Raw genomic sequence first — 24,518 nt, 5'->3', positions numbered from 1 at the left:
CACAACAAACGGAATATGAAAAGACACGCGGCAAAACCACATCCTTAGCTATACCGTTAAAAATAACAAACTTGTAAACTTTTAATTCACCGCGACTAAATATAAAGTACACAGGCAAAATCTAAGGTTTGTAAATTATTCACGCGACTGCCGTCTGCTGCCTGGTCTGTCAGCTCGCGCTCCCTTGCAGTTCGAAATAGACCAGAGCAATCGAAACAACCCTAACCACATGATCCATAAGCGACGCATATTTGACCGACCGACAAGCTTAGTATTAGTAAAAAACAAACTAAATATATTTCTGAAAGATGCTTGTTTAAATAAAACATCGGCAATATGGGTTGTACCATAAAGAGGTAATACAATTATATAATTATAATGTTACAAATTCACGAATCATTTAAATATAAAATGTTTGCAGAAAATACCAAAACTGTGGCATCGATATTTTAGTGAATTAAACATCGTATTACAATTCATCTACTGGGTTTAAGTGGCGGGTAAAAAGAGTATAAAAAGTAATACTCTGTTCAGCGCAAAATTTCTCTGCGTGCGATACATGTGGCCTGGCTCGGTGGAAACGTAAGATCCCGATGATGGTCTGTCACATCGTCTGAGCGGAGAAACAGAGCTGAAAATACCGCTGAAAATACTACTCCGACGTCGGAGTTAGGGATATTATTTCCAGTCAGTAATCGGTAAGGCGTTTTACTTTACTAAACTGTATTAGACGGTTTGCTTTTTAGCTCTAGTGGTGCTAGTCGAAGCCTTCTTGGGCACCGCTTTGGGGTTTCTTTCTCGGCGTAATTAGAGAGGTTAGCTAACCACTTTAAATACCTCTCAGTTCTTGCCTGGCAACGCTTTTATTTTAGATGAGGGCTAGTTACAAAAAGCGGAAATTCAAGAAAAAAATTTGATCAAACTTTTCTGTTTTAAATAGCTTTTTACTACGTTTCATCAAAAAACAAACAAACACCAAAAGCAGAGACATGGCTTTATTAGTTTTTGTATAAGTCTTGGTGGACTGTAGCCAGCGCGAGGAACAGCTAACGTTAGATTGCTGCGCGAGGAATAAGCTAACGTTACTGGCTAACAAGCTAACGAGCTAATCTCGTTGAGTTTGGTTCGCGTCACTTTGAAATAACTCGTAGCAAATGTGTTTAAACTATTAAACATTGTGGGTAAAGTGAAACGGCTTGCATCACGAACTTTTAGTAGATATGCCGTCTTCCTTGTTAGAAGAAACATTACGAAATGGGCGTCGTTCTGTGTTCATTTTTTGTTTAGCTAATGCAAAGTAGCTAGCTAGGCTAACTAGCCAGTGCAGGCGTCAGTCTGAGCGGAAGGCTTCACGGAAGTGCTGCTTTTAGTTGTACCCGTAATTAACAGTTAACTAGCCACCTAGATTTTTGTCTTTGCAGTAATATTCGCTCGTGTAAAGTTGATGGTTAATTGGGGAGGGTTATAAATGTTTATCACTACTATTTTTAAAATTTCACACCTTGTAATATCTAAACCTGACTAAAAAAATTAACGTACGTCTGTCTATTATATTCTGAATAAGTGTTTATACTGGGACACGCAAGGGATTTTCCCCAAGTGCTTGGGTATCGTAGTTGGTCCAGTTTGCCGCGATGTTTAGTTAGCGGACGAGCTACTCATCAGGGCTGGAAAGGGGCTGTATGATGATGATTGAAGCGTCTGGGAAGCACCAAAACAAAGGGGGGCCGTAAAGTAGCCAGTCCCACAACGATTTACTGCACTTTCTGAATTGATAACTAAAGAGCAAACTGCTTGGTTCATTTGGTACGTAGACGTGGTCCGAATTGTGTGCATGTGTGTAGTCACTGACTCGTATCGGTCTATTTTGATTTGAACAGTTTTATTTTCGAGTGCTTTCTGGTGGAAAACGACGAGAAGGAAGAGAAACCCCCCAAAGGAAATGCCAATCGCAGCCACTGGTCAACCAGCGACTCAAGAGCCTCGCGTTTGTTCCCAGCTCCCCAACACCCCGGATCCCATTCCGAAACGGGCTAATTTATGTGAGGACACGGGAGCTCAGGCGCAAGAGCACGCAGCATACGGGGGTCCGGAGGGGGGCAGGGGAGCCGAGAGCTGCAGCCAGAGCGGCGCTAGGGTTTCTGTAGTGCTCGGAGCCTCTTCGGCGACGCATTCTCCTCCCACGTCCTCCCCCCTTACCTCCCCGTTCCTCAGCCACCCCCACCCGATGGCCATGGAGCCCCCGAGGACTCGATCGCGGTCGCGGTCTGGATTTTATCAGTACGGCGCGAACGGTGGACCTAACGGCAACAGCGCGGGAAGTGGCGGGGCTTTGAATTCTCTCGGCGGGGTCGGAGCCAACCTCCCGCCGCAACAGCAGCAAAACTCCGGATGCGTGCCGCTCGGGGCACACGGACACACGGAAAACCTACGCCCGCCTGGAACCATCCTTTCCCCCGGTAGCCACAGACACTCCGGGCCCGGAGCGCACAGGAACTCCGGAGCAGGTAAACATTACTCCCCCCCCCTCCCTCTTTGGTTATGTTATTTTTGGTCACTGCTTACAGGGGAGCCGGTTACAGGCTGTCTCGTCCGTGAGAGGCTCGCAGGCAGTAAACGTTTCGTGTAGTCCTCGGCATAAAAGGGGGATGGGCCGCCCGTGTAGCTTCAGCCCAAGTTCACGTTACCGAGCTTAAGTACAGTTCGTTATGCGAGTCCGTGCGACTTTCGTAGTCACACGTCAGGACGTAACGGAACGACCTTTTTATGGGATTTGAGCCCGTGCCATTTACCACTGCCTCGAGCCGCACACCAGTTTAATCACGCCGTTATCTTACCATTTAATATTTATAGCTTCGTACCGTGTTCCGCATACGCGCGCCCTGCAGACAACCTGTTTGATTTGACCACGGAGAGACCGAAGCTATGATGCTGACGGAGCACGGGCTTTTAAAGTAGGCTTTTCAGTATAAAGGCACATGTATGCATTTTAAAGCCAAGAGGCGGTTCCGCTGAAACACCCAATGCCCTTGAAATTGTTTCATATTTCAAAATATAGATTTGAACATTGCCTAACACGGCGATAGGATCAAGTGCCTTAACCATACAGTGGTAATATCTGCCCCACGCACGTAAATAGCGTTGGTTAAATGATCAGCTAGCACAGATCCGAATGCGTCTGGAGTTACCGATGTATTCGGAGTGTGTGTGTGTGTGTGTGTGTGTGTGTGTGTGTGTGTGTGTGTGTGTGTGTGTGTGTGTGTGTGTGTGTGTAAATGAACTAGATGACACTGCTAGTCCAGCCACATCCACACCCACCCCCATCCAGGCCTACATGGATTCGGCCACATTGACTGTTCTTCTCGGTTTCAGCCGTTTAATTTTATTTCCCGCTGGACAAATACAGCGCGGTGGTTTTCCCTACTGTTCGAGACAATTGTACCATGGGACTTGTGCTCGGAGTTAATAATTGTCCTGATTGCTGGTTTCAGTTCAGTTCTCTAACTATGTGTGGGGGAGATAGATCCACTCATCGTTTTTCTCTCTCTCAGCCGCATAGTTTTGACATTTAATGGTGTTTATTTTGCTACGAAATTGTAATAATCAATAATGACTAATGTATTTTAATACATATTAGTGTTGCCCACTGTTATAATGATGCCATTCAACCCCCCTGCTATTCCTATTAGTGTAGCCATTCCAAAATAAGTTAATAACAACCCGTATAAACAAGTGCAGCTCTGTAGCGAGGTTATTCAGAACCTTTAGACCATATGGAGCTGGCCACTTTTTAACAACCCATCTTGTTTCTGGACTGCTAAATTGGGAACATTGACCCCCCCCCCCCCCCCCCATGAAGCAAGGATCCTACCTGCAGTTAATCAAGACTGAGCTCCACTTTTTCACCTGCACACTCGCGTTTATGCGCTTCGTTCACGGTATGGCAGTGAGTGAGGAGGCGTGCAGTGTCTACCGAGTGGTGTTCCTGGCCGCACACTAATAAAAGATGACACAGTTTCTGGAAGCCGACCTCTGTGCCCGTGAGCAGGAATTCCGTAGAGCTGAGCTTTTTCTGTCGAGTTTGCCAGTCTGGCTTTAAGAGGCAAGAACCTTTCAAAATAGTGTTGGGATACTAAAACTGGATGCTTGTCCTTCCCCATGGTCTCTTCAGAGGGACTCCCGCTTGGCATCTCTCATGGAAGCCCTGTCGATGATCAGAACTAGGCCTCTGTGTCACATCCTGTCAGAGGAGGGTGTGGGGTGGGTGGGAGAGGGGTGGTTGGTTATACTCGGTAAGCACTCGTACTCAAACGACTTTGGGCTGTTTTCCTGAAGATCAATTCCAGTGGTTGCATCAGAGCACTGTCTGATTTTAATAAGTTATTAATTAATTCATCAGGAAACATGATTGTCTGAAAACGTGTCTCTGGTCCAACTCGAGTAAATACACTTCACTTTAGAGACATAAAAAAGGGTCATGCTAGCAGACATCTTATCTGCTTCCCACTGCCAGCCTGCACCCGCTTTTGGGAACTTTCACATACATGTGTGTTGCCTGGATGGTTTCGATATTCATTTTGTGAAGGGTGATGTAAGCTTCAGAAGAGCCTCTGGTTCTCCAAGCTCGGAACATGCCACTTGGCTGCACGCTGCAGGTGGAGGTTCGTGCTCTCAGAAGACACAAGGGAATGTCCCAGTGATTGGTGCGAGCACTGCATTGTGACCTATGCTGCAATTTTTATATATATATAAAATGTGTATATATATAAATATAAATTTTTTTAAAATAAATGTTTCTTTTTCGTGTTAATGTCTATTGTCTTATTATATATATATATATATAATTAGGCCAGGTACTGTTGCTTTTTTGTGTGCCAGTGTGGTTGTGAATGACTGGAGGATAAAGGTTATCTCAGCCGATGGGAAAAGCGTCTGATTTGGTGGCTGTGAGTGTCACTGGCTCCGTCGGCGCCTTCACCAGGCTGCGAGCGTCTTTTGAGTCAGTCACGTGTGAGCGCGTGCGTGCAGGCACACGCATTCTTAGCCCAGTTCTCATTGCTTGACCAAATTCTGTTGCAAGTCAGACTGTTCACGCAATGATAGAAGGGAGGAGTGGGTGGGTGGGTGTGTTGTTTGCTTTTGTGCTTATGTAAAGTCAGGTGTACTTCCCTACTGATGGATGCGTGATGTGTGTGTGTGTGTGTGTGTGTGTGTGTGTGTGTGTGTGTGTGTGTGTGTGTGTGTTTTTTTTTTTTTTGACTGAGCGTTGAGAGGGTGCGCAGCATGAATAGGCTCCATACTGGAAATACCTGTCTGACAGAATGAGTGTCGTAGACCCACCTCCCTGCTGCTTTTTTCCCTACTGCCTGAGCCAGCCACAGGCCCCTGGGTGGTGTGCTGGGCCACTTTATCAATGCACAAAGAGCGTATGTACCACTACACTAATGAACAGTGCTAACTTGCACGTGAAGGGACCAGGGTTGCACCCATTAACCATTTAACTGTTTTGATTGTTTGTTTATCAGTAAAACATAAAAAAAACAAAAAAACAAAACGTATGCATGTTTAAAATGTTTGCTGCATGGTATATGAAAAATGGGCGTACCAAACAACTGTTAGTACTATGTTGTGGGGTGTGTAATTTTTTTTGTTATTAAATGAATATTTTCCTACATGGGTCATCAAGGCTGTTGAGGCAGTTATAAACAGTGCGCTGGTTGCTGGTAGTTAGTGCCACAGTAACATTTAGCAAGATGCTCAAGCCTCAGACAACTTCCAAAATATAATAGACATTTGGAATTCCACCAGAAGACTTTGTCAAAAACATTAGGGAAGTTGGTGTTTAGTAAATTTAAATCCACATTATAAAACAGAAGGTGAGCTTGTGCAGGCTAGAAATATGTAATGTTACTGCCGAGACAGTGTTGCTATATGTATCAGGAAGTTCTGGCATTTCACTCTGCACCGTCCAGTTAAGGCAACGAGCAGCCTTAGAAGGGACGCTAGCGTATATATATGTGGTATCGACTGAAAGATATACAGGGGTGGGTGGGTGTGAGACTGAGGGAGAGATATTGACTGGGATCAGAGAGACTGCTTTGATAATGAGGGGAGCTCTGCACAGCCAAATCCCCAGAGTTCAACACCATCTGCTCTCAACACAGAACAAATGTATCTCGCTCGCTTGCTCTCTCGCTCACCAGCTTGCGTTCTCTCTCTCTCTCTCTCTCCCCCCCCCCCCCCTCTTGTCCACTTTGCACTGTCTCTGGCCCTTCCTCTCTATTCATCTGCTCATCTCGAGTATCATTCACTGCACCTTCCTTTCTCCTGGACGTTTGGTATCTGGGCAGAGCTGCTCCAGACTGCAAGGCCTGCCAGCCCCTTCCGGCTCTTTCCGACACTCGCATCAAATGTTTTGACGTGTTTCCACAATGGATGGAAGGACACACGCACACAGCGTCAGCCTTCCAAGGGTGGTTGTATGTGGTTTTGTCCCAGAGCGAGAGATGTTATCAGTTCTCCATAAGGTTGATGTGTGACACTATTGCTTCCCCTTTCCTTTCGTTCATTGATCGTTTAATCAGGGCCGACTGGTATAGTGCAGCTCTAATATTTTATAGAAATTGCTATTATGGTTGTTTTGATTGAGTTGTATTTATTGAACGCATACGCACTTGGTCTCAATCACTTACTCACTGATGCGTGTGACACACACACACACACACACACACACACACACACAAAAGTAGATTTCTTAGCACTGCTAATTTGTTATGAGGAAGCGTGTAAGATCATATGTAGCCAACATGCGTGCCTGATAGCTCTGCGGGCAAACAAGTAATGGATAACGTATTCACTGCAGATAGTGGTGTGTGTGTGTTCGTTCTTTAAAGTGCACCTGGCACCTGTAAGCACTTCTGACCGGCTGCTGCTTTCAGTTTTCTCTCTGTCTCCCCTCTCTGAAGACAGTGCCAGACCTGGACTTTAGAGGGAGATCCTCCATTTGTGGCTTTGTCCCCTCCCCCGGTGGCTGTGCAGGTGGAGAGCCAGGCATGGCCGGTGGAGTCTGAATGGGAGCGGAGGCCCTCCACCCACCACAAAGGCTCCTGTGCCGCCAGATCGTTTTAATTAACGAGTCTGTGCTCCGTCTGAAACTGCACCTTACCCGCGGGGGTGGGGTGCCGGGGGCGTAGTTGCTGATTGGCTGCCATGCCAGGACACTTCCGTCCCAGGGCGAGCTCTCACCCTTTGCAGCGCAGAGGGTGCAGGTTAAACCCTGCCCGGCGCTTCAGTGGTTGCTCTGGGAGATGCCAGGCAGCAGGGTTGGACTTGACGTGAGGGTTTGAGTACCCCCCAGCCCTGCCCACACCGGCGTTCAGTCTAGGTAGTCATCCAGCCCCACCCACCCCCATGATTGGCCTCACTGCTCCCCACCTTCCCACAGTCAGAGGGAGGGAGGGAGGGAGAGAGGGAGAGAGAGAGGGAGGGAGAGAGAGAGAGGGAGAGAGACGGCTCTTCAAGTTAATATCCCTTGGGATATAAAGGGTGAAAACTGTTCCTTGATTAGCACTAGAGAATCCAAGTAGCTACTGAATCTCAAGTATTTGCTGTTAACTGATGGCAGTGCAGGTGGTGTCGAAGCTGACCTAATCTGTGTGGGTGTGTGTGGTTTTGAGGAGGCTAATTCCTGACTGCCCATTTAAACGTGGTTATTTTAGACAATGTTTACTTGTTGTCACATTGGCACAGGAAATCAAATAATTGCACAACTCTACGCTGTGGGTCTTGTTTCTCAAGTTACAGATACCAGCAAAGTACACCGTTGAGACTTGGACTCTTTAGAGTCTTCTCCTGGTATTGGCCCCCGTGTGACTCGGTCCACCTTAGTTCAGCAGGTCTTTCCCTCCCATGCGTGTTGCTTAAACCTCTTGGCAGGTTGCATATGAATGTAGCACAGAGTCCTCCAACAGCCCCCATCATGCACGGTTTTGTTCCATTAAAAGATTTGAGATTCATGTCATTTGTCTGCTTATTAAAAACCCATATGGTGCTGATGAAATTAATACTTTGGTATGGCAGTGGAAGCACAGTATTTGGGGTTTCTGCTATATTGCCTGGTCCTGTGCCCGGTATACAGCGCGGAAGTAATGTTCTCAGTTCAGCTCCCTTTGCATTGTATGCCTTTATTCATTAGCATGCGGAAGGCGGTGAGCTGACCCAAGATCAGCACTATGTAAGAGCATTGTATCCGAACTCCAGTTCTAGAGAAGTAGCTGTAATTCATCATGGGGGGTCTGACACTTTCACTAGTGAACTTCTGTCATTTAGATCCTGATTAAGTCAAGTTTTTTTTTTTAAACAGGCCAAGTGGAGAGGTGTGTGTGTGTGTGTGTGTGTGTGTCAAACCACATTGACACAATGTGGTAACCTGGAACATAAGTGACTGATTTTTCTTTTTTTTTCTTTTTTTTTTTTTTGACGGATGAATTCTGTTCTGTCTTAATGGTGGTCCGCTGGCACCTGATGCTGGCCTAAACATGTGATGAGTTCTCTGCTGGCGTGTGTTGACAAGGTCACTGCTGTCAAAACGGCTTCATATGGGGAAGGGGGCATTTCCGAGCCATCGCACTCCTCTTCATGCAGCTTGGCCAGTCCCCTCCTACTCTTCTCGGATTCTCACTTGCCCTAGCTTTCTCACACAAGTTGCATGCGCGTGCACACACACACAGCTCCCACACTCTTCCATTTTCATAACAAAAGGGCCTGTTTTTGTTTTGGCCACTTTGTGCGTCTCCGGGCAACCTCTGTAGCACTTCCGCACCAGGAAGGGGGCCCTGCTGGCCACTTGGTGTCTGGAGGTGAACGGCCTGGCAGATTCACCCCCCCCCCACCTCCCTCTGCCTCTGGCCGGGCTGACCTAATCCGACCCGGCCCAGCTGCTCTGCGCGACCCAACGCGGCTCGGCGTCTCTATGCTGCCCAATCCAGCGGCGTATCAACAGTCCCGCCAGACCTGGCAGGCTTCTGCTGGAGGTGCTGGCTCCAACCACCTTGTGTTCCAGCTGACCCAATGGCTTTTGACCAGGACTGAGAGAAAGGACCAAAACGTGGAATCTGAGTTTGACAGGGCGCGTGTTCAGATGAGTGAAAAGGAGGGAGTAAGCGGACCGGGAGAGAAGAGAGCAGGAGCTGGGAGAGAAAGGGAGAAGCAGCTTATCCATTTGTAGCGCTTCTCCTGTGTTTAAGACTATCGAGAGAGGAAACTGAGCCCAGCTGAGAAACCTTAGCCAAAGCCCCCTCTCGTGAACTTACTCTCACACACCCTCTCCAACACCCTCCCTCTCTTTTTCTGTTTCTCTCCCTCTCTCTTCCGCTTTTTCTACTTTTCCAACTACGTCCTTCCTTCCTGTGGCCTTTTGTTGCTGAAGGGGTTTGGAATCTCTCTCTCTCTCTCTCTCTCTCTCTCTCTCGTTCCTGTGCGCTTGCTCTCCTTCCTCCTTTCTTTTCTTCTGTTTGTTTGTCCCCTTTTTTCCCCTTCTGTGCATTTGCCGTTATGCAAAGCGCTCTTGGGTGCATGGGACAGAGGTCCTCTGTGTGTGTACATCCAAGCGCTCCTCTTGGCAAGGCTATGTAGGCCATGTTCATACTCAGTGCAAACACTTATCACTTTTATGCCATTTGTGGGAATGTCGGGCGAGGTGTTCGGCTAGGAGGTCACTGGAACAGTTTAGAACAGGAACAAGCCCCATGGTGGGGGAGGCATGGGGAATTCTGGGTACTTTCCCATCTTATGGCTCAGCAGAATCACCCTTATTATATCAGATTATGGTCGGACGTGTGGGGCGTCATAATTTGCTAAAGCCTCATCTGAGAGTGTAGGAGCCTGGACATAACCTGCTTGGTATTGTTACAGAAACATGAGCTTTAAAAATAAAAATAGTCTGAACCGTTTTAAGGCTAGTAGGCCAATCTAATACATAAGATATTTGTCTCCTTTTTCACAAATGTTTTTGTAGATAAGATTTCCTGCAAAAACAGCAAAACAGTGTGTATTATCTGTCCTTTGTGGTCTGTCTGTGTTTAAGGTATATAGTGCATATTTGTCTCTTTAAGGAATATATCACAATTGTGACAAATGATATTGTTTCAGCTCTGCACCACTAGACATGCACTCTTTTGTCCCTGTAATCCCAGTAGATGTCTGGCCGAGGCCAGCCGGTTTTATGGGGGGGTGGGTGGGTGAAGCTGCAAGCAAAACAAATGCCAACTGGCTAGCCGGTAGCGTTTGAGGCGGGTCACGAGCCCAAATGAACCCAGAACTGGCGCAAGAACAAAATGGCCCAGACTGAACAGGAATAGCATTTCAGATATTTATGTGCAGTTCACATTTACATCAAGTGTTTTAAAGAAGAAAAAAAAAAAGGCTACCGATATTTCTGTCTGTCAGTTTCTGATTTGGGTGCTGCTGCTCCCCTGGTGCATACATTCACGCTATGTTCAAGGAGGTCTATTAACGGCCGAGAACGTTCCCGAATGCAGCCTTGAGGGTCAGCATGACATCACTAAATGCGACCTACCTGTCAGGACGGGGAGGTGCCCATATGCACGACTGCTCTCCCATTCCCGCCAAAACCTCTCTAAGACTCTTGGACCTTAACGACATATCGTGGATGTATGTATACATGAGTATACACACTAGGGGCTGGTTGCTATATCGAAGTCATTAGCAGATTCAGTATTTGGGGGGGGAAATTTTTTTTTTTTATCAGGGAAGAGATCCAGACAGGATGGAGAGCCGGGGTTTGGGGTATTGGTGTATTCGAGGAGAAAGATAGCATGGGCTTGGAGAAGGTTGGGGGGAGGGGGGGAGGAGGGGGGGGCAACCAAATCTAATCTTCTCTATTAATGTTGGAAGAAGATGCGTAAAATAAAGTATTGCACTTTTGTAAAATGATACAATATGGAGGTGCACTTCAGTTGTTGATGTTTTGAGATCAAATTGTGATGTATGGAGTATCTCAATTCAGATAAGAAATGTAAATGTATGTAATGGCAATATAATTTTGAACCCATATTGCCCAGCCTGTGTGTGATCTGTGTGATTTAATCATTTCTATGCACATGTTTTTGTATAGATTCACAATTGTACATTTGCCTGCCTCGTCCTTGCCCTTCCTGTCAAATCTGGTGTGCGGACCTGGTTGTCTGCAAACAGACCCCCCCTTTTTTTGTGTGTTTATTTTCACACACACACACAGAAAAAAAATTTCAACTTGCATCAGCCTTATTAATGACTTGCATTAGGAAAGGGGCAGAGAGGAAGGAATGGATTGAGGGCAGAAGTGTGGTGGAGGAGTGAGAGGTGGACTAAGCAGGGAGGGCTCACGGGGGGAGATGGAGGAAACGGATAGAAATGGCTGATGCACTCTGAGGCTCACTGAGAAATCAATAACGGTCATGAAGGGAAGCCTCCCCCCGATATCTCTTCCCCCCCATCCCTGTCCCCTGTGGCTCGCTCTCTCGTCTCCCCATCCATCTCTCCGCTGTGTTCTGGAGCAGGCCCCCCCCCCCCCCCGTCTGTTGGGGCGTCTGTGGGGAAATATGTCAGAAGTGGCTTTTGGAGACTGTGCTTTTAACCCCCCAGCCCTACCCTGTGTGTGTGTGTGTGTGTGTGTGTGTGTGTGTGTGTGTGTGTGTGTGTGTGTGTGTGTGTGTGTGTGTGTGTGTGTGTGTGTGTGTGTGTGTGTGTGTGTGTGTGTGTGTTTCATACCGAGTTATATACACACACACACACACACACACACACACAATCATGTGCAGTGCAGCCACAGTACACGGCACAGTTAAACTTCTGCCTTTCTTTTCATTGTGAAAATGTAACCACCCAGTACTGGGCAGACATTGCTGACAAGACGAGGCTAAACAGTAGAAATCCTAAATGTAGCAGAACCCTTGGCTCGACCCGCATCTGCCCAGAACTCTCTGCGATGTGGAGCTCGGTTTGCCTGGTGGGCTTCACCATCCGCTCCTCTGTGGTGCTGGTAGGAGTGGGTGGTGCTGGCTCGCGTGCAGCTCTCTCCACCCTGCTCCAACTTTGCTGTGCTTGTGGGTCTTGTGAGGCACCTTTTGGGGGTGGGGGGGTGGGTGGGTATGTGTGAGAGAACTGTTTAAACATCTCATTCATAGCCCCCTATTGCATTGGTGGGTAGAGGCACTGATTCTCTCTCTCTCTCTCTCACATTACTATTGCGTGTCTGCGCGCGTGTTTGGCTAAGAACTGTTAACAGAACCAGGCACCATGCGTGTTCCACATATGGCTGTTGTGGGCTCTGGGTTTCACGTTGTTTGTGTTGGTGCACTATCTGTGCCTCATAAATCACTTCAGGCTTGGGGGGGGGGGGGTTTCATCCTTAGTTTCCTCTGCTGTGCCACAGGACTCTAGATGGCTTTGTCCAGTTGTCTAGTGCGTGTAGGTGCATGCACACATGTTGATGTCTAAATATGGCCAATAAGGCCTGAATATATTGAACAGCTGGCTGAGTCACAGGCGTACAGTACCTTTTTGTGTGTGCATGTGAGGTGCAAGTTAAAGACTCGAGGGGTTCAGATTTGTCTGTGCAGAGAAAATATTACAGATCAAATTCATATTTGTCCCTCTGGCTGAGAACTTGAGGGAATGATTTAATTAGTAACAGCCGGCCACACACACATTCATCCTCCTCTTAAATTTGCTCTGTTTGAATCATCATGCAGGGGGCTCATGAGCTTTTGGCAGCAACAAGACAAAATGAAAGGAGCACTGGCAAATGGAACGCTTCTTAGCCTTAGTCTTCTGGGACTACAATCTCTCTCTCTCTGCGCATCAGGAGTAGCCCTGTGCTCATCTGACGACACCCCAGCCTAAGCACATGAAAGACAAACAGCAGCAAAAGGCAATAATTAAATGTATAAAACAAACAAGCAAACAGCTGGGATGAAAACAAAACCAAGTGCCTATGATGTCACAGGTACTTGCCTCTAATCTGGGCTTACTGGTTTCTCACCAACTACACAACAGCCTGATGTTGTAACCTGCAGACAGTGCAGCTGTGTCACAGGGGTGCCGGATCGCTGACACACATCCGCCCCCAGTATTGGCCTCAAACTTGGTTTTGTAACGCATTGGCGCACAATGTTTGTTTATGCTTCCCTGCCATGTCAATGGAGTTGTGTAGTTTACAGATGAAGGTGTTCTCTGCAGGTGGGATCTGTTGTATGCACTACTGATTTTGTGTGTGTGTGTGTGTGTGTGTGTGTGTGTGTGTGTGTGTGTGTGTGCACGCAGGGGCAATGGGAGGAGTATATCACTGTCACTCGGAGCTGGCCTGCGCGGACTCCTCTGATAAGGTAAGTCTGGTGCTCGGACGGCGCTTCACCCTCCTCCTAGTTATTATTGTTTTTGACCCACCTTGGAAGTTCTCCCTCCTTTTTTGGGGGGGGGGGGGCAGGATGGTGTTATTGTGTATACTTTATGAATGTAATAAAGCTTGTATGGTTGGTGGGTGTATAATGTAGAGGGAGCTTTGCTGTATGGTGTTGGCACAGAGGAAATATTGCTGTTGCCTCCTCTCGTTGGCATATTGTTGCGTATGTAGCCATGCATTTATTGGGGGGGGGGGGTCTGTGTCCATGGCGTTGATGACACTGGCCCGGGTGAGCGCGCAGGAGCCTTCCAAGTCCAGCTCCTACTACAGTGTTTATAGCTGGAGGAAGGGGGAGGGCCAGCTGGAGGCCGTGCGGCGATTGGCTTGTGCCGTGCCCGTGTGGGTGGGACTGGCCCGGTCCAGAGACGAAGGGGGAGGGAAGGAATGCTGGGTAGGGTGGGGTGGGGGGATGCCCAAGGAGAGGGGGTGGGTGAGACGAGTGAGCGGAGGCGCTAATGATTTCACCTCCAGCTGTGGGGGAAATGTGGGTGGGGGGGGGAAGGGGCGGAACATTGGCAGAATGGAAGAGTCAGATCATAGTGGAGGAATATGGCAGCAGAAAAGGGTGTGTGTGGCTTAGGGTTCCACTTTACTCAGCTCATGCCTGTGCAGTTCTTGTCGACAAACATCAGCTGGACCGCCCTCACCATTTCCTGTGTGCAGGCGTTCTTATGAGCATGTTCTCATGCTCATGTGTGAGGGTGTTGCATGTACGTGGGGGGGTGCGCACGCCTGCATGCATGCATATGAGTGCAGAATGGGGTGTGTGTGTGTGTGTGTGTGGTCGGTCTGTTGGAACTTCTGAAAATGTGTGCACGTGTGTCAAAGTGCTGTGTTCCGTGCACGTCACCCCCACAAAAGAAACCGAAAAGAACACATCAGCTTGTGGGAGCTCCTAAACACAGTGAGTTGAAACTAAAGTGTGTGCGTGCGATGGCTTGTGTGCGCGTGCACATGCATCCCCATTCCAGCGCTTCCACACAGGCAGGAACAGGCGCTCTCTGCTCTAGAATGTAGAGGTGGCCTCAAAATGGGTTTGGCTGTCAGAGTGAGAGATGGGGAGAGAAAGAGAGGGGGATGGAGGGGAACGAGGGCAGAGAATAATGAGAGAGACTGAGAGATGGAGAGATTCCTGGGTGAGGTCTGGGTGAAATGGCCTTCTGAATGTAGTCAGTCCAAACCTGCTAAACTCTGGCCTGCTTCTGCTGCAAGGTCTTCATATACATGTAACGGCGGGGTAACCCACCCTATTCATATGCGTCCCACCCCCTGTGTGTATGTGCGTGTATGCGTGTGTGCGCGCGTGTGTGTGCGCGTGTGTGTATATATATAAAAACCTTCATGAAGGGGGGGGGGGGTGTGGCAAATTCTCATAATACTTCGTTATATGGTGTGTTAGTGGGTGGGTGTTTTGTTTGTGTGTGTTCTCCTTCTTCTCTTCTTACCCCCCCCCCCCCCCCCCCCCCCAACGTGTGAGTGTGTGTGACACAGAGTGCAGGGTCTGAGCGACCTTCACTCAGCCAAACAGCTTGGCGGCCCGGTCCGTGTTTTTATACTAATGGACCTGTCTGACCACACGTGGATATTTCTGTGCATGTGCATGCGCGTGTGCAAGAATAAAAAGGAGAACGAGCTGAAATTAGGTGGTAGTTGTGGGTAAATGCCTTAAGGGTATGTTCTAGGCTCTTTGCTCTGTTCATTGTGCATCACCTGCAGCTGCTCTAGAACACTACTCCACCACACGCACACCTGCCCTTTCTCTCAGCATGTTTTTGTCCCTTTCTATCAGTTTCTGTCTTCCATTTTCTTTTCTTATTTCATTTTTTCCTTTTTATCAGACCTACATCTCACTTCCTGCTCTCATTATCTTCTCATGCTTTTTGTGCACGCGTCTGCCCGGGTGTGTGCTGTGCGTCCACGTCCGTGTGCATGCATGCTCCCATGTGGTGCGATCAGAAACGCATTCCGTCATGTGACGGCTCTCTCTCACCCCTGAGCTGAGGTCATTGTTTGGATTTGCAACAGACGGGGTGAAGTCAGACAGACAGTCGAGATGGGGGGGGGGGGGGGGGTGTTGGGAGATACTGCTGTTGAGAGGAAAGAATGATGGGCCTGAGTTGACTGATCTGCAGGGTTATAGAAAGGGAAGTGGAGGGGGTTGTTTGTGGGGCAGTGGGTGAGCAGTGTGGATGGGTGTGTGGGCCTCAGTCAGCACCAGAAAACTCTGCCCCAACAGGTATGTGTATCTAACGTTTGTCCTCCACAATTGTTTCCTGTTAGTGATCATACACACACGGGCATGCGTGCGCACACGTATGTACATGCGTGTGTTGGCGGTTTGCGTGTCTTTCCACGCCACAGTTTCTCACTTTACTGCATGAGAGCTTTACCGTGTACGCGCGTGTTTATTCTCTGCATTTCCCTGGGGTTTTGAGAAGTGGGCGTGTGTATACTGTAAGTGTGTGACGGTGGGCTTTGACATGTCTGTGATGGGCTTTTGTTTTTCTTTCTTGGTGGGGTATGTGTGCGCGCCTGTAGACATGTGTGTGCATGAGGTGTTTTGTTTGTTTGGGTTTTTTTTGTGTGTGTCTGGCTGGTTGAGAGTTTTGCATGAGTCAGTGAAGAGTGCTTTATAGATGGAGCAGATTACAGCTGCATTTACAACATCCATTCACTACCTGTGTCAGCTATGCCTCATCACACTAGCATATCAGTATCCCCCCCCCGCTTTCTTTCTCTACTAAAACTAACACACACACACACACACACACACACACAGGAAATGACCTCACTCTGCCCCAGGCAACAGAAGTGTCACAGATGGGAAATGCCTTTAATGCTGACAAGCACAATAGCTGAGTGTTCACACTGAATGTAAAGCAAGAAACAAGTGCACACGCACATGTGCGTGTGCACGCGCGCACACAGAGAGGGAGAGCGAGGTCTGTATGATTTTATGTAGTGACTCAGCCACATGAAGGGAATTATTGATTGATTGGACATGGCTGCTCATGTGTGGATGGAGAGCTCGTAATATATTGACATATGGAAAGTTGATGTCCAAGTTCTGCTCAGCCTGTGTGTGTCTGTTTCTCAGACGGAGGACTCGCCCAGCCCTAAGCGCCAGCGTCTCTCCCAGCAGTCTGTGCTGGAGCTCGCCTCAGCCCCGCCTTCCACACCCTCTCCACCAATCAGACCATGGGAGCTCCCACCGAGCCGAAGACCCCACCCCTATCCCCATTCACATTACCACTCAGAACGCTGTCACACGCCTGCAAGACACAGACGCAGGTATTTCTGTGTGCAAGACTCTGGGAAGAAGGATATTGCCCTAATTCTGTCCACCACTCTCCTCGCTCAAGCACATGAATGCTAGAATATGGTTACAGAGCTCAGTGGTTAAGGTACTTGACTTGTAATTGTAAGGTTGCTGGTTCAAGCCCCACTACTGCCAAGCTGCCACTGTTGGGCCCCTGAGCAAGACCCACATGTTGGGGCCCCTGAGCAAGACCCTCAATTGTCCTCAGTCATAATTGTAAGGTGCTTTTGGATAAAAAGCGTCTGCTAAATGCTGTAAATGTAAATATTGGCCAAGTTCACACTAATATAGATATTGATATGGGTCTGTTGACAGTGATATTGGTAATGCACAGTATCATTAATGACATTGTGTATTAATGATGGATTACATAAGAATTGATATTTAGTTAAATTGACAAGGTTAAATATAAAAGCTCATTATCAACAGCAGTAATTTTTATATGGAGGAGGAGGAGGAGGAGGAGGTGGAGGAGGAGGATGATGATGATGTCCATGTCCGTGTGGCTGCAGCCCCCCTGTGCGTCGCCAGCGTGGTCGTCGCGAGCGGCTGCCCCGACACCACCCACCCCATCACGGCTCCCCTGGAGCGGGCGGAACCGGAGGCCAGGACGAGAACTACCACCACCCGCCCCGGCCTCATGCGCTCCACCCGTACGGCCAGACGCCCGCACACCCGCCCGCCAGCCTGGACGAGCCGCGTGCTTTCCACCCTCCCGCGCTCTCACCCCGCCTGCTGCACCACCCGCAGCAGCAGGGCACTGTGGTGATGGACCTCCATGAGCAGGTGAGGGGGCAGGGCTTCAGGAGGGGTGGCACAGAGGATGGGGTAGCAAATCTTCACATGTTGGATCTGCATGCATCACATACTGATACTGCCACTAAAGCGGATCTCTCTCTGTCGTGTGTGTGTGTGTGTGTGTCTCTCAGCTCCCTCAGGGTACAGTCCCGGTATCGTACACTGTGGCCCCTGTGCCACCTCATGGCCTCCCTGCTCCTCTCTGTACGGGACAACATCTTCCAGCATGCTCCTCCCAGCAGCAGGTGCCTCCCTGCTCTGTGGTCTTCAGCGGCCAGCAACACTACCCCGTCTGCAGCGTCCCGCCTCCGGTGCGTGCGTGCGATGGTGGCGGTGGCAGAGGTGCTAGCGTTTTGAATGTGCATCTCCACAAAGATCTTTGACTTTAATTCATTGTGCAGCTTGTGCTGCCCTCTAGTGTTGGAGATTAAATGCAGTATAAAAATTTAAAAAGCCACACTTTAAAAAAAAACCCACAGTATTTTGAGACTGTTCTAGGATGTTTAGTCATGTATATATGTGCAAGTTGGGAGTCAAGCAGAGAAAGTAGAGTACTCTCTCTTCCGAGAGTTTGGTCATATTGCCGCGATAGCATCACCCAGTTGCTGCAGATTTGTCGTCTGTTCATCCATGATGTGAATCTCCCATTCCCCCACATCCCAAGGTGCTCTATTGGATTGGGATCCGGTGACTGTAGAAGCTATTTGAGTACAGAGAACTCCTGGTCATGTTCAGGAAACCAGTTTGAGATGATTTCAGCTGTGAGACATTGTGCCACCAGAAGATGGCTACACTGGTCATAAAGGGATGGACATGGTCAGCAACAAAAATCAGGCTGTGGCGTTTAAAGCCCTACTCAGGTGGTATTAATTGGCTCAGTGTGCCTAGAAAATATACCCCACACCATTACACCACCAGCACTGTGAGCTGTTGATGAAAGCATGGATCCGTCCTGCCTGGCATGTTTCATTGTTGTTTTCGTGTGGAGAACTGCTGCTCACTGAAGGGGGGGGGGGGTAAAAAAAACAAAACAAATAAAAAAACAAACAAACAAATAAAAAACAAACAAACAAAATGTTTATAATAATATTATATTATAAATAAAATTATTTATTTTTGTAAACTCTAGAGAGGTTGTGCGTGAAATCCCAGTAGATTGGAAATTCCAAAATACTCCAACCAGCCTGCTGACCACTAACGACCCTGCCACGTTCAAAGTCTTTTAAATCGCGGTCGTTCCGCATTCTGATGCTCAGTTTGAACTCCAGCAGGTCATCTTGACCATGTCTACACGCCTAATTGCAATGAGTGGTGATTGATTGTGATTGGCTGATTTTTAGATATTTGTATTAACAAGCAGTTGAACAGGTGTTTGTGTGAAGCTATATATCTATCCTTCATTTGTAATGTCCAGTAGTAGTGTTGTGACCTAATAATGTAATATGCTGACTGCGTCTCTCTCTCTCTCTCTCTCTCTCTCTCTCAGATGTTGCCTGCGTGTTCGGTGCAGCACTTGCCTGTCCCGTATGCCTTTCCGTCTCTGCTTTCCAGTGACCCTGCCTTCCTGCTGCACCCTCCCCACCTCTCGCACCATCCGGCCCACCTGCCCCCGCCCGGCCAGTTCCTGCCCTTCCAAACACAACAGTCCCGATCGGTGAGTGTGTGTGTGTGTGTGTGTGTACGCATGCATACATTGGATGTTGTACATGTGCGTGTTCTCATCGTGTGCTTGAATGTAGCCACTGCAGAGGATTGAGAACGAGGTGGAACTTTTGGGGGATCACCTGTCTGTGGGGGGCAGCTTCAACTACCCCCACTCGGGCCACCCCAGCTCTCTGCCCCCCTCCACACCACTGCAATTCCTCTCCCACGACCCCCTGCCCCAAGAGCTCTTCGGTGTGGTGAGTGGACTACATTAACCACTATGCAACACTCAAATTTTTCACAAGGCATTACTCGTAATGAGCGCAGCACTGCAGTGTTTCTTCTTTCATCATCTATAATGGATGGCAAATAATTATATAACCAGAAATGCTCCATATTGCATTGTTCAGGTATATTGTTTTTGAGTGAGAGAATTGTATATCTTTCACCCCACCATCCCATCTCCGTGTGTGTGTGCATGCACGTGTGTTCACAGCCGTATCCTCACTTCATGCCTCGACGAATCACAGGCCGGCGCTATCGTTCCCAGCAGGCTGTGGCCCCACCCCCTTACCACCCCAGCCTCCTGCCGTACTTCCTGTGAGTTTGATGCACAGTTAGCAAGTTACTGGGTCATACATACATGGACATGAGCGTTGTCTGCAGGTCTTGCAGCACAAGATGCTGATTTGAAATCTCTGCAGCTCAGCTCAGACAACGGCTGGAGGTGCAAACGAGCTGTGTGTTGAGAAAAATGTGACTCAGTCTCTCTCTCTCTCTCTCTCTCTCTCTCAGATCTGTTCTTCCAGTGCAACCAACAGCAGTGGGGCCTGCCATCAGCCTAGAGCTGGATGTAGATGATGGGGAAGTGGAGAACTATGAGGTGAGAGGCCCTGCCACTTCATCTCTCTGGCTGTGAGACTACCCTTGTGGGTCCTCTCAGTGCACGACTCAAATACAAAATCTGCTCCTGGACTTTGTAATCACTGATGGTTAATATAATTTGTGCAACATGGGTATATTAAAATCCTAGTCCATGTATTGCAGATTACTCCCCTATTGTCTGGGAGTCAGGCGGAAGAACGAGGTCAGGGTGTGGCTTGAGTAGCATCCAGGACTGGAATTTGGATTTTGAATCCAGACTTTCAGACCTCTACCTTGTCCTCCGTAATCACGTTGGTAGTAACGGCCCAAAGATGGTGGTTAATCTCACGGGCTCCTTAACTATGCCGTACCACTCAAAATCACGTTTGTATAGATGTGGGAGTTGTCATGTGAATAGTTAGTAAGCTGAAGGGGGAATTTGGAGCTCCAGACTCACAGGAAGGAGCCTCATGACCCTAATGGAGATGTTTTGAAATCTAAACTGTGTGTATGCGTGCATGTAGGCCCTGTTGAACCTAGCAGAGCGTCTTGGGGAGGCCAAACCACGTGGTCTCACTAAAGCAGATATAGAACAGCTGCCTTCCTACAGATTCAACCCCAGCAACCACCAGTCTGAGCAGACTCTGTGAGTACCCCCCCCCTACACACGCACAACCCCCAGACCCTGTGACACACACATTCCAAGACTGAACAATCCCTGTAACATAGACACACACTCCTATCTGATCAGACCCTGTGAGTAACACAGGTGAACACACAAACAAGCACACACCACTTAAGGATTAAGTGTGTTGAGTGTGTTCAAATAAGTTTGGGTTTTTTCCCCAAATTAATGAAGTCCAAATGCAGACATACAAGCACATGTATCGACACAGGTTTCTAATATAGTGGATAAAGTTAGTCCACTCATTGTGGGTTTTTTCCTATGTACATTTATTTGGTAATGAAGATGCCCTCTGTGTGTGTGTGCATGCGTGCGCGCGGGCGCACAGGTGTGTGGTGTGTATGTGTGACTTTGAGTCTCGACAGCTACTGCGAGTCCTGCCCTGCAATCATGAATTCCACGCCAAGTGTGTTGACAAATGGCTGAAGGTACATGTATACTGCATGTGCTCTACTGAATGACTTTCTCAACTCAGTGATGGCTTCTAATAGGTTGACTTGTTGTGATGCATCAATTTGACCTCTGACCCTTCTTTGACTTTCAGGCTAACAGAACCTGCCCTATCTGCCGAGCAGACGCCTCTGAAGTCCAGCGGGATTCCGAGTGACCATTGCAGCCCGTTTTTCTCTCCCTCTCACACTCTCTCACACACACGCGCGCGCGCGCACACACACACACACACACACACACACACACACACACACTGCTTTTGTCTATCGGAGTGTGCCTGGGTGATGTGCAGGCCACAAGACTTTCCCCACTTTCTCAACACACTGGACTTACCAGCCCATCTTGCTGTAACCTTTTGATGAACATCTTTATATACACACGTGCGCACACCACACACACACACACACACAATGTGCATGCAGCAGTGTGTGGACACCCTCGACTGCAAAGGTTCTGTGACAAGCTTCCTTTTGCACTGTGCTCAGCATCACGTTTTGACGTTCTGACACTGCAGCAAGCACAGATGTGCGTGAACATGCTCTCTCTCTCTCTCGCTCACACACACGCGCGCGCGCGCGCGCACACACACACACACACATACATGCACGGTCATGTATGTCTCCGGTTATTTTGGTAACTAACCCCACGAGTCCAAAGATTACGGTTGGGATGACTATTCTCGTTCCGATTTCTGATTTTGTTTCTGTTCAGACAACTCCACTACTGCCATTCCTTTTGAGTTTAGTTTGATCATTTGTGTGTTTGGTTTTTGAGGTGGGTACAGTGCGGATGCTGTCGTGTGTGTGTGTGTGTGTGTGTGTGTGTGTGTGTGTGTGTGTGTGTGTGTGTGTGTGTGTGTGTGTGTGTGTGTGTGTGTGTGTGTGTGTGTGTGTGTGTGTGTGTGTACTAACATTCCCAAGCATGTGAGCACACCACAGGGTGACCGTAGCTTGTAAGAGGCAGTGGACATTGTGTGCATGTACTTTTTATACTCTACCAATAAGAAATATATATGTATGTATCAATATAGAGGGACAGAGTAACACAGTTCATGTTTAAATCTTTTATTTTTTTTCCCCCCAAAAATGAGGAAAAATGGCAAATTGTGTCTATATATTAATGTTTTGGGTTTTTTTGTCTTTTCTTTAGGTTATTTTTTTGCTTTTCCTTTTAATCTTTTGGGGTGGGTTTTGCTCAGTTATGATCTAGTAGTCTTATAGAATTGGAATACTGTGAGGTGTGTGTGTGTGTGTGTGTGTGTGTGTGCGCACGCGAGAGTGAGTGAGGGTGCATGTATGTTGGCACGTCATTGGTTACTTGTGTGTTATTTATCCTGTATGTGTGGTGCAGAACACTGGCTTACTGCTCTCATTTCTTGACTGATTGGTTATGTATCCTCACTAACATGGCATGTGATTGGTCAGGAGGTGCAGTGGGCATGGTTAAATGTAGCACACCATTCCCCCCCCCCCATTGGATTAATTTTCCTCTTCTCTCTTGCCGCAACACGGCTACATTCTCACGTTTTGTCTTTATCGGTTAAGTTCCCCCTCATATATCTGTCCTGGACAATAAAAACAATGAGGTAGTCTTCCTTCTTTAGTTGTTATTGTTAGTTGTTGTTGTTGCTGTTATTATTATTATTATTATTATTATTGTTTATTAATAATGATATTAATAATAAAGTTCTTCTGTAGTCCTTGCTGGTTCCAGGTAGTTCAGTCGCGCGGAGACTAGGGTGGACTTTCAAAGTATCAGGCTGTCCTCAGTGGTGTTTGTTCTGAAAGCAGTTTTCCTCACATCTCATGCTCAAATTCAGGAGTTGTACACCTTCTGGGCCCCACACCCAGTCATTGTTTAGCACATGATCACTGATTACCCCCCCCCCCTTCACTCAGCGAGGAGTTTCTGCTTTTGCTTTAAGGTAGCTGCGATGTGTTTGGTATCAGGGAGCACATGGGGGGTGGGGGTTAGTGTTTGGCCACGGGTCACAGCACATGGGTGGAACTGATTATAGTTATCATTAACCTTTAAAAAAATTAAAAAATAAAAATTAAGCCTGCGACGCGTGCAAACAGTATGCAGAATTAAAGGGACACGCAGCTCCGAGTGGAGGGCTCGGGCCTCTTCTCTGACGGTGGGGGGGCGTCCAGTGAACAGGTGGCTAGATTTTTTTCCTTTTCTCCCCCCTCCTTTTTTCTTTCTTGCAGGTTTCCCCTGACTGTCCCGCTCTGGCAAAAACGGACTAAAGTCCTCATAAGCATCGCCGTAACCATTTGCAGCGTAGTAAAGGGTTCAGTGGTCAGAAGTGCCGCCGTGCCGCGCAGAGTCGCGAGGCGTTCGTAGCATCGGCTCCGAAACCCATAGTGTCTTAACAGCAGATGCCTTTCCGCCATTCTCCGGTGTCATATGTCGTGTCTGTGACCGCCGCCGAGTCCTGAGATGCTCCCCTCATGTTCCCATTGGTCAGTTTGTTCTTTCAGCAAGCATATTACATTACTAAACCAACAACTTTTTAATTTTCATTTTTATTTTTGCCCTCCTGCTTGGTACAATGGCAGTTACCTCATTTTTACTATTTATGGTGTTCATGCCCCCCCCCCCTTATTTTTCTCTAAACGAATGAGTTTGAGTTTGTTTGTTTGTTTTTTTATGGGTTTTAATTTGTTTTCCATTAAAAATACAATTGTATCATTTAACATGATGTAGTTTCATATGTATAATATCTGTAACCAGATCATTTGAAGGCTTGATATAAAAATTTTTAACAAACATTTGTACATTTTTTTTATGAGAGTTATTACTAGTAACGTTTTACTAAGTAGTGCAATGACTTTGTTTTAGTTTTGTTTACCACCTCTGAGCCCTATTCCCAGTCTTTGGGATTTCAGAGGGGGACTCGGTAATAAATATATAGTGTTCTCTTCCACTGTTGGGTTGCTGCTCCGTGTTCTTGCCCTCGTCTCTGGTTCATCATCGCATTAATCGTGTCTGTCCCTTCTCTACAGTCTTTCACTTCCCGTCCACGTTCACCCCCTCATTCGTGTTTTTATAGCCTGTATGTCAATCCTGCATATTTGTAATGTTGAATATCGTGATCGGCTACGATTTGGTAAAGGTTGTCCTTTATTGCACGCGGTAGATGTGCTTTAGCGTCGAATCCAGGTCTTTTGATTTTAGTTCAGGCCTCACTTGGCTATGGATGATTAACTTATTTGCCGTAGCTCGAGTACACCACAAGTTGTTGGATCTGTACTGTATATCTTGCAACAATCCAAATAACCGCTTATGTATCC

At 47.7% G+C, this 24,518-nt stretch overlaps 1 protein-coding gene across 1 annotated transcript; it reads left to right on the top strand.

Annotated features, from left to right (window-relative positions):
• The first annotated feature begins 575 nt into the window (after window positions 1-575).
• On the top strand, window positions 576-24,151 carry rnf38 (ring finger protein 38). Its single transcript, XM_027027395.2, has 13 exons — window positions 576-698; window positions 1,881-2,507; window positions 13,324-13,385; window positions 16,560-16,753; window positions 17,294-17,567; window positions 17,711-17,890; window positions 19,066-19,233; window positions 19,319-19,480; window positions 19,720-19,823; window positions 20,019-20,106; window positions 20,612-20,733; window positions 21,101-21,200; window positions 21,317-24,151. The coding sequence occupies exons 2-13, from the start codon at window positions 1,943-1,945 to the stop codon at window positions 21,377-21,379; spliced, it is 2,082 nt and encodes a 693-aa protein (XP_026883196.2). The 5' UTR covers window positions 576-698; window positions 1,881-1,942; the 3' UTR covers window positions 21,380-24,151.
• The last annotated feature ends 367 nt before the right edge of the window (window positions 24,152-24,518 follow it).

This window comes from Electrophorus electricus, chromosome 9 (genome assembly GCF_013358815.1).
Source record: "Electrophorus electricus isolate fEleEle1 chromosome 9, fEleEle1.pri, whole genome shotgun sequence".
Classification (NCBI taxonomy): Eukaryota; Metazoa; Chordata; class Actinopteri; order Gymnotiformes; family Gymnotidae; genus Electrophorus; species Electrophorus electricus.
The sequence above is the reverse complement of the archived record's forward strand: the minus strand, read 5'-3'. Positions and strand labels throughout refer to the sequence as shown.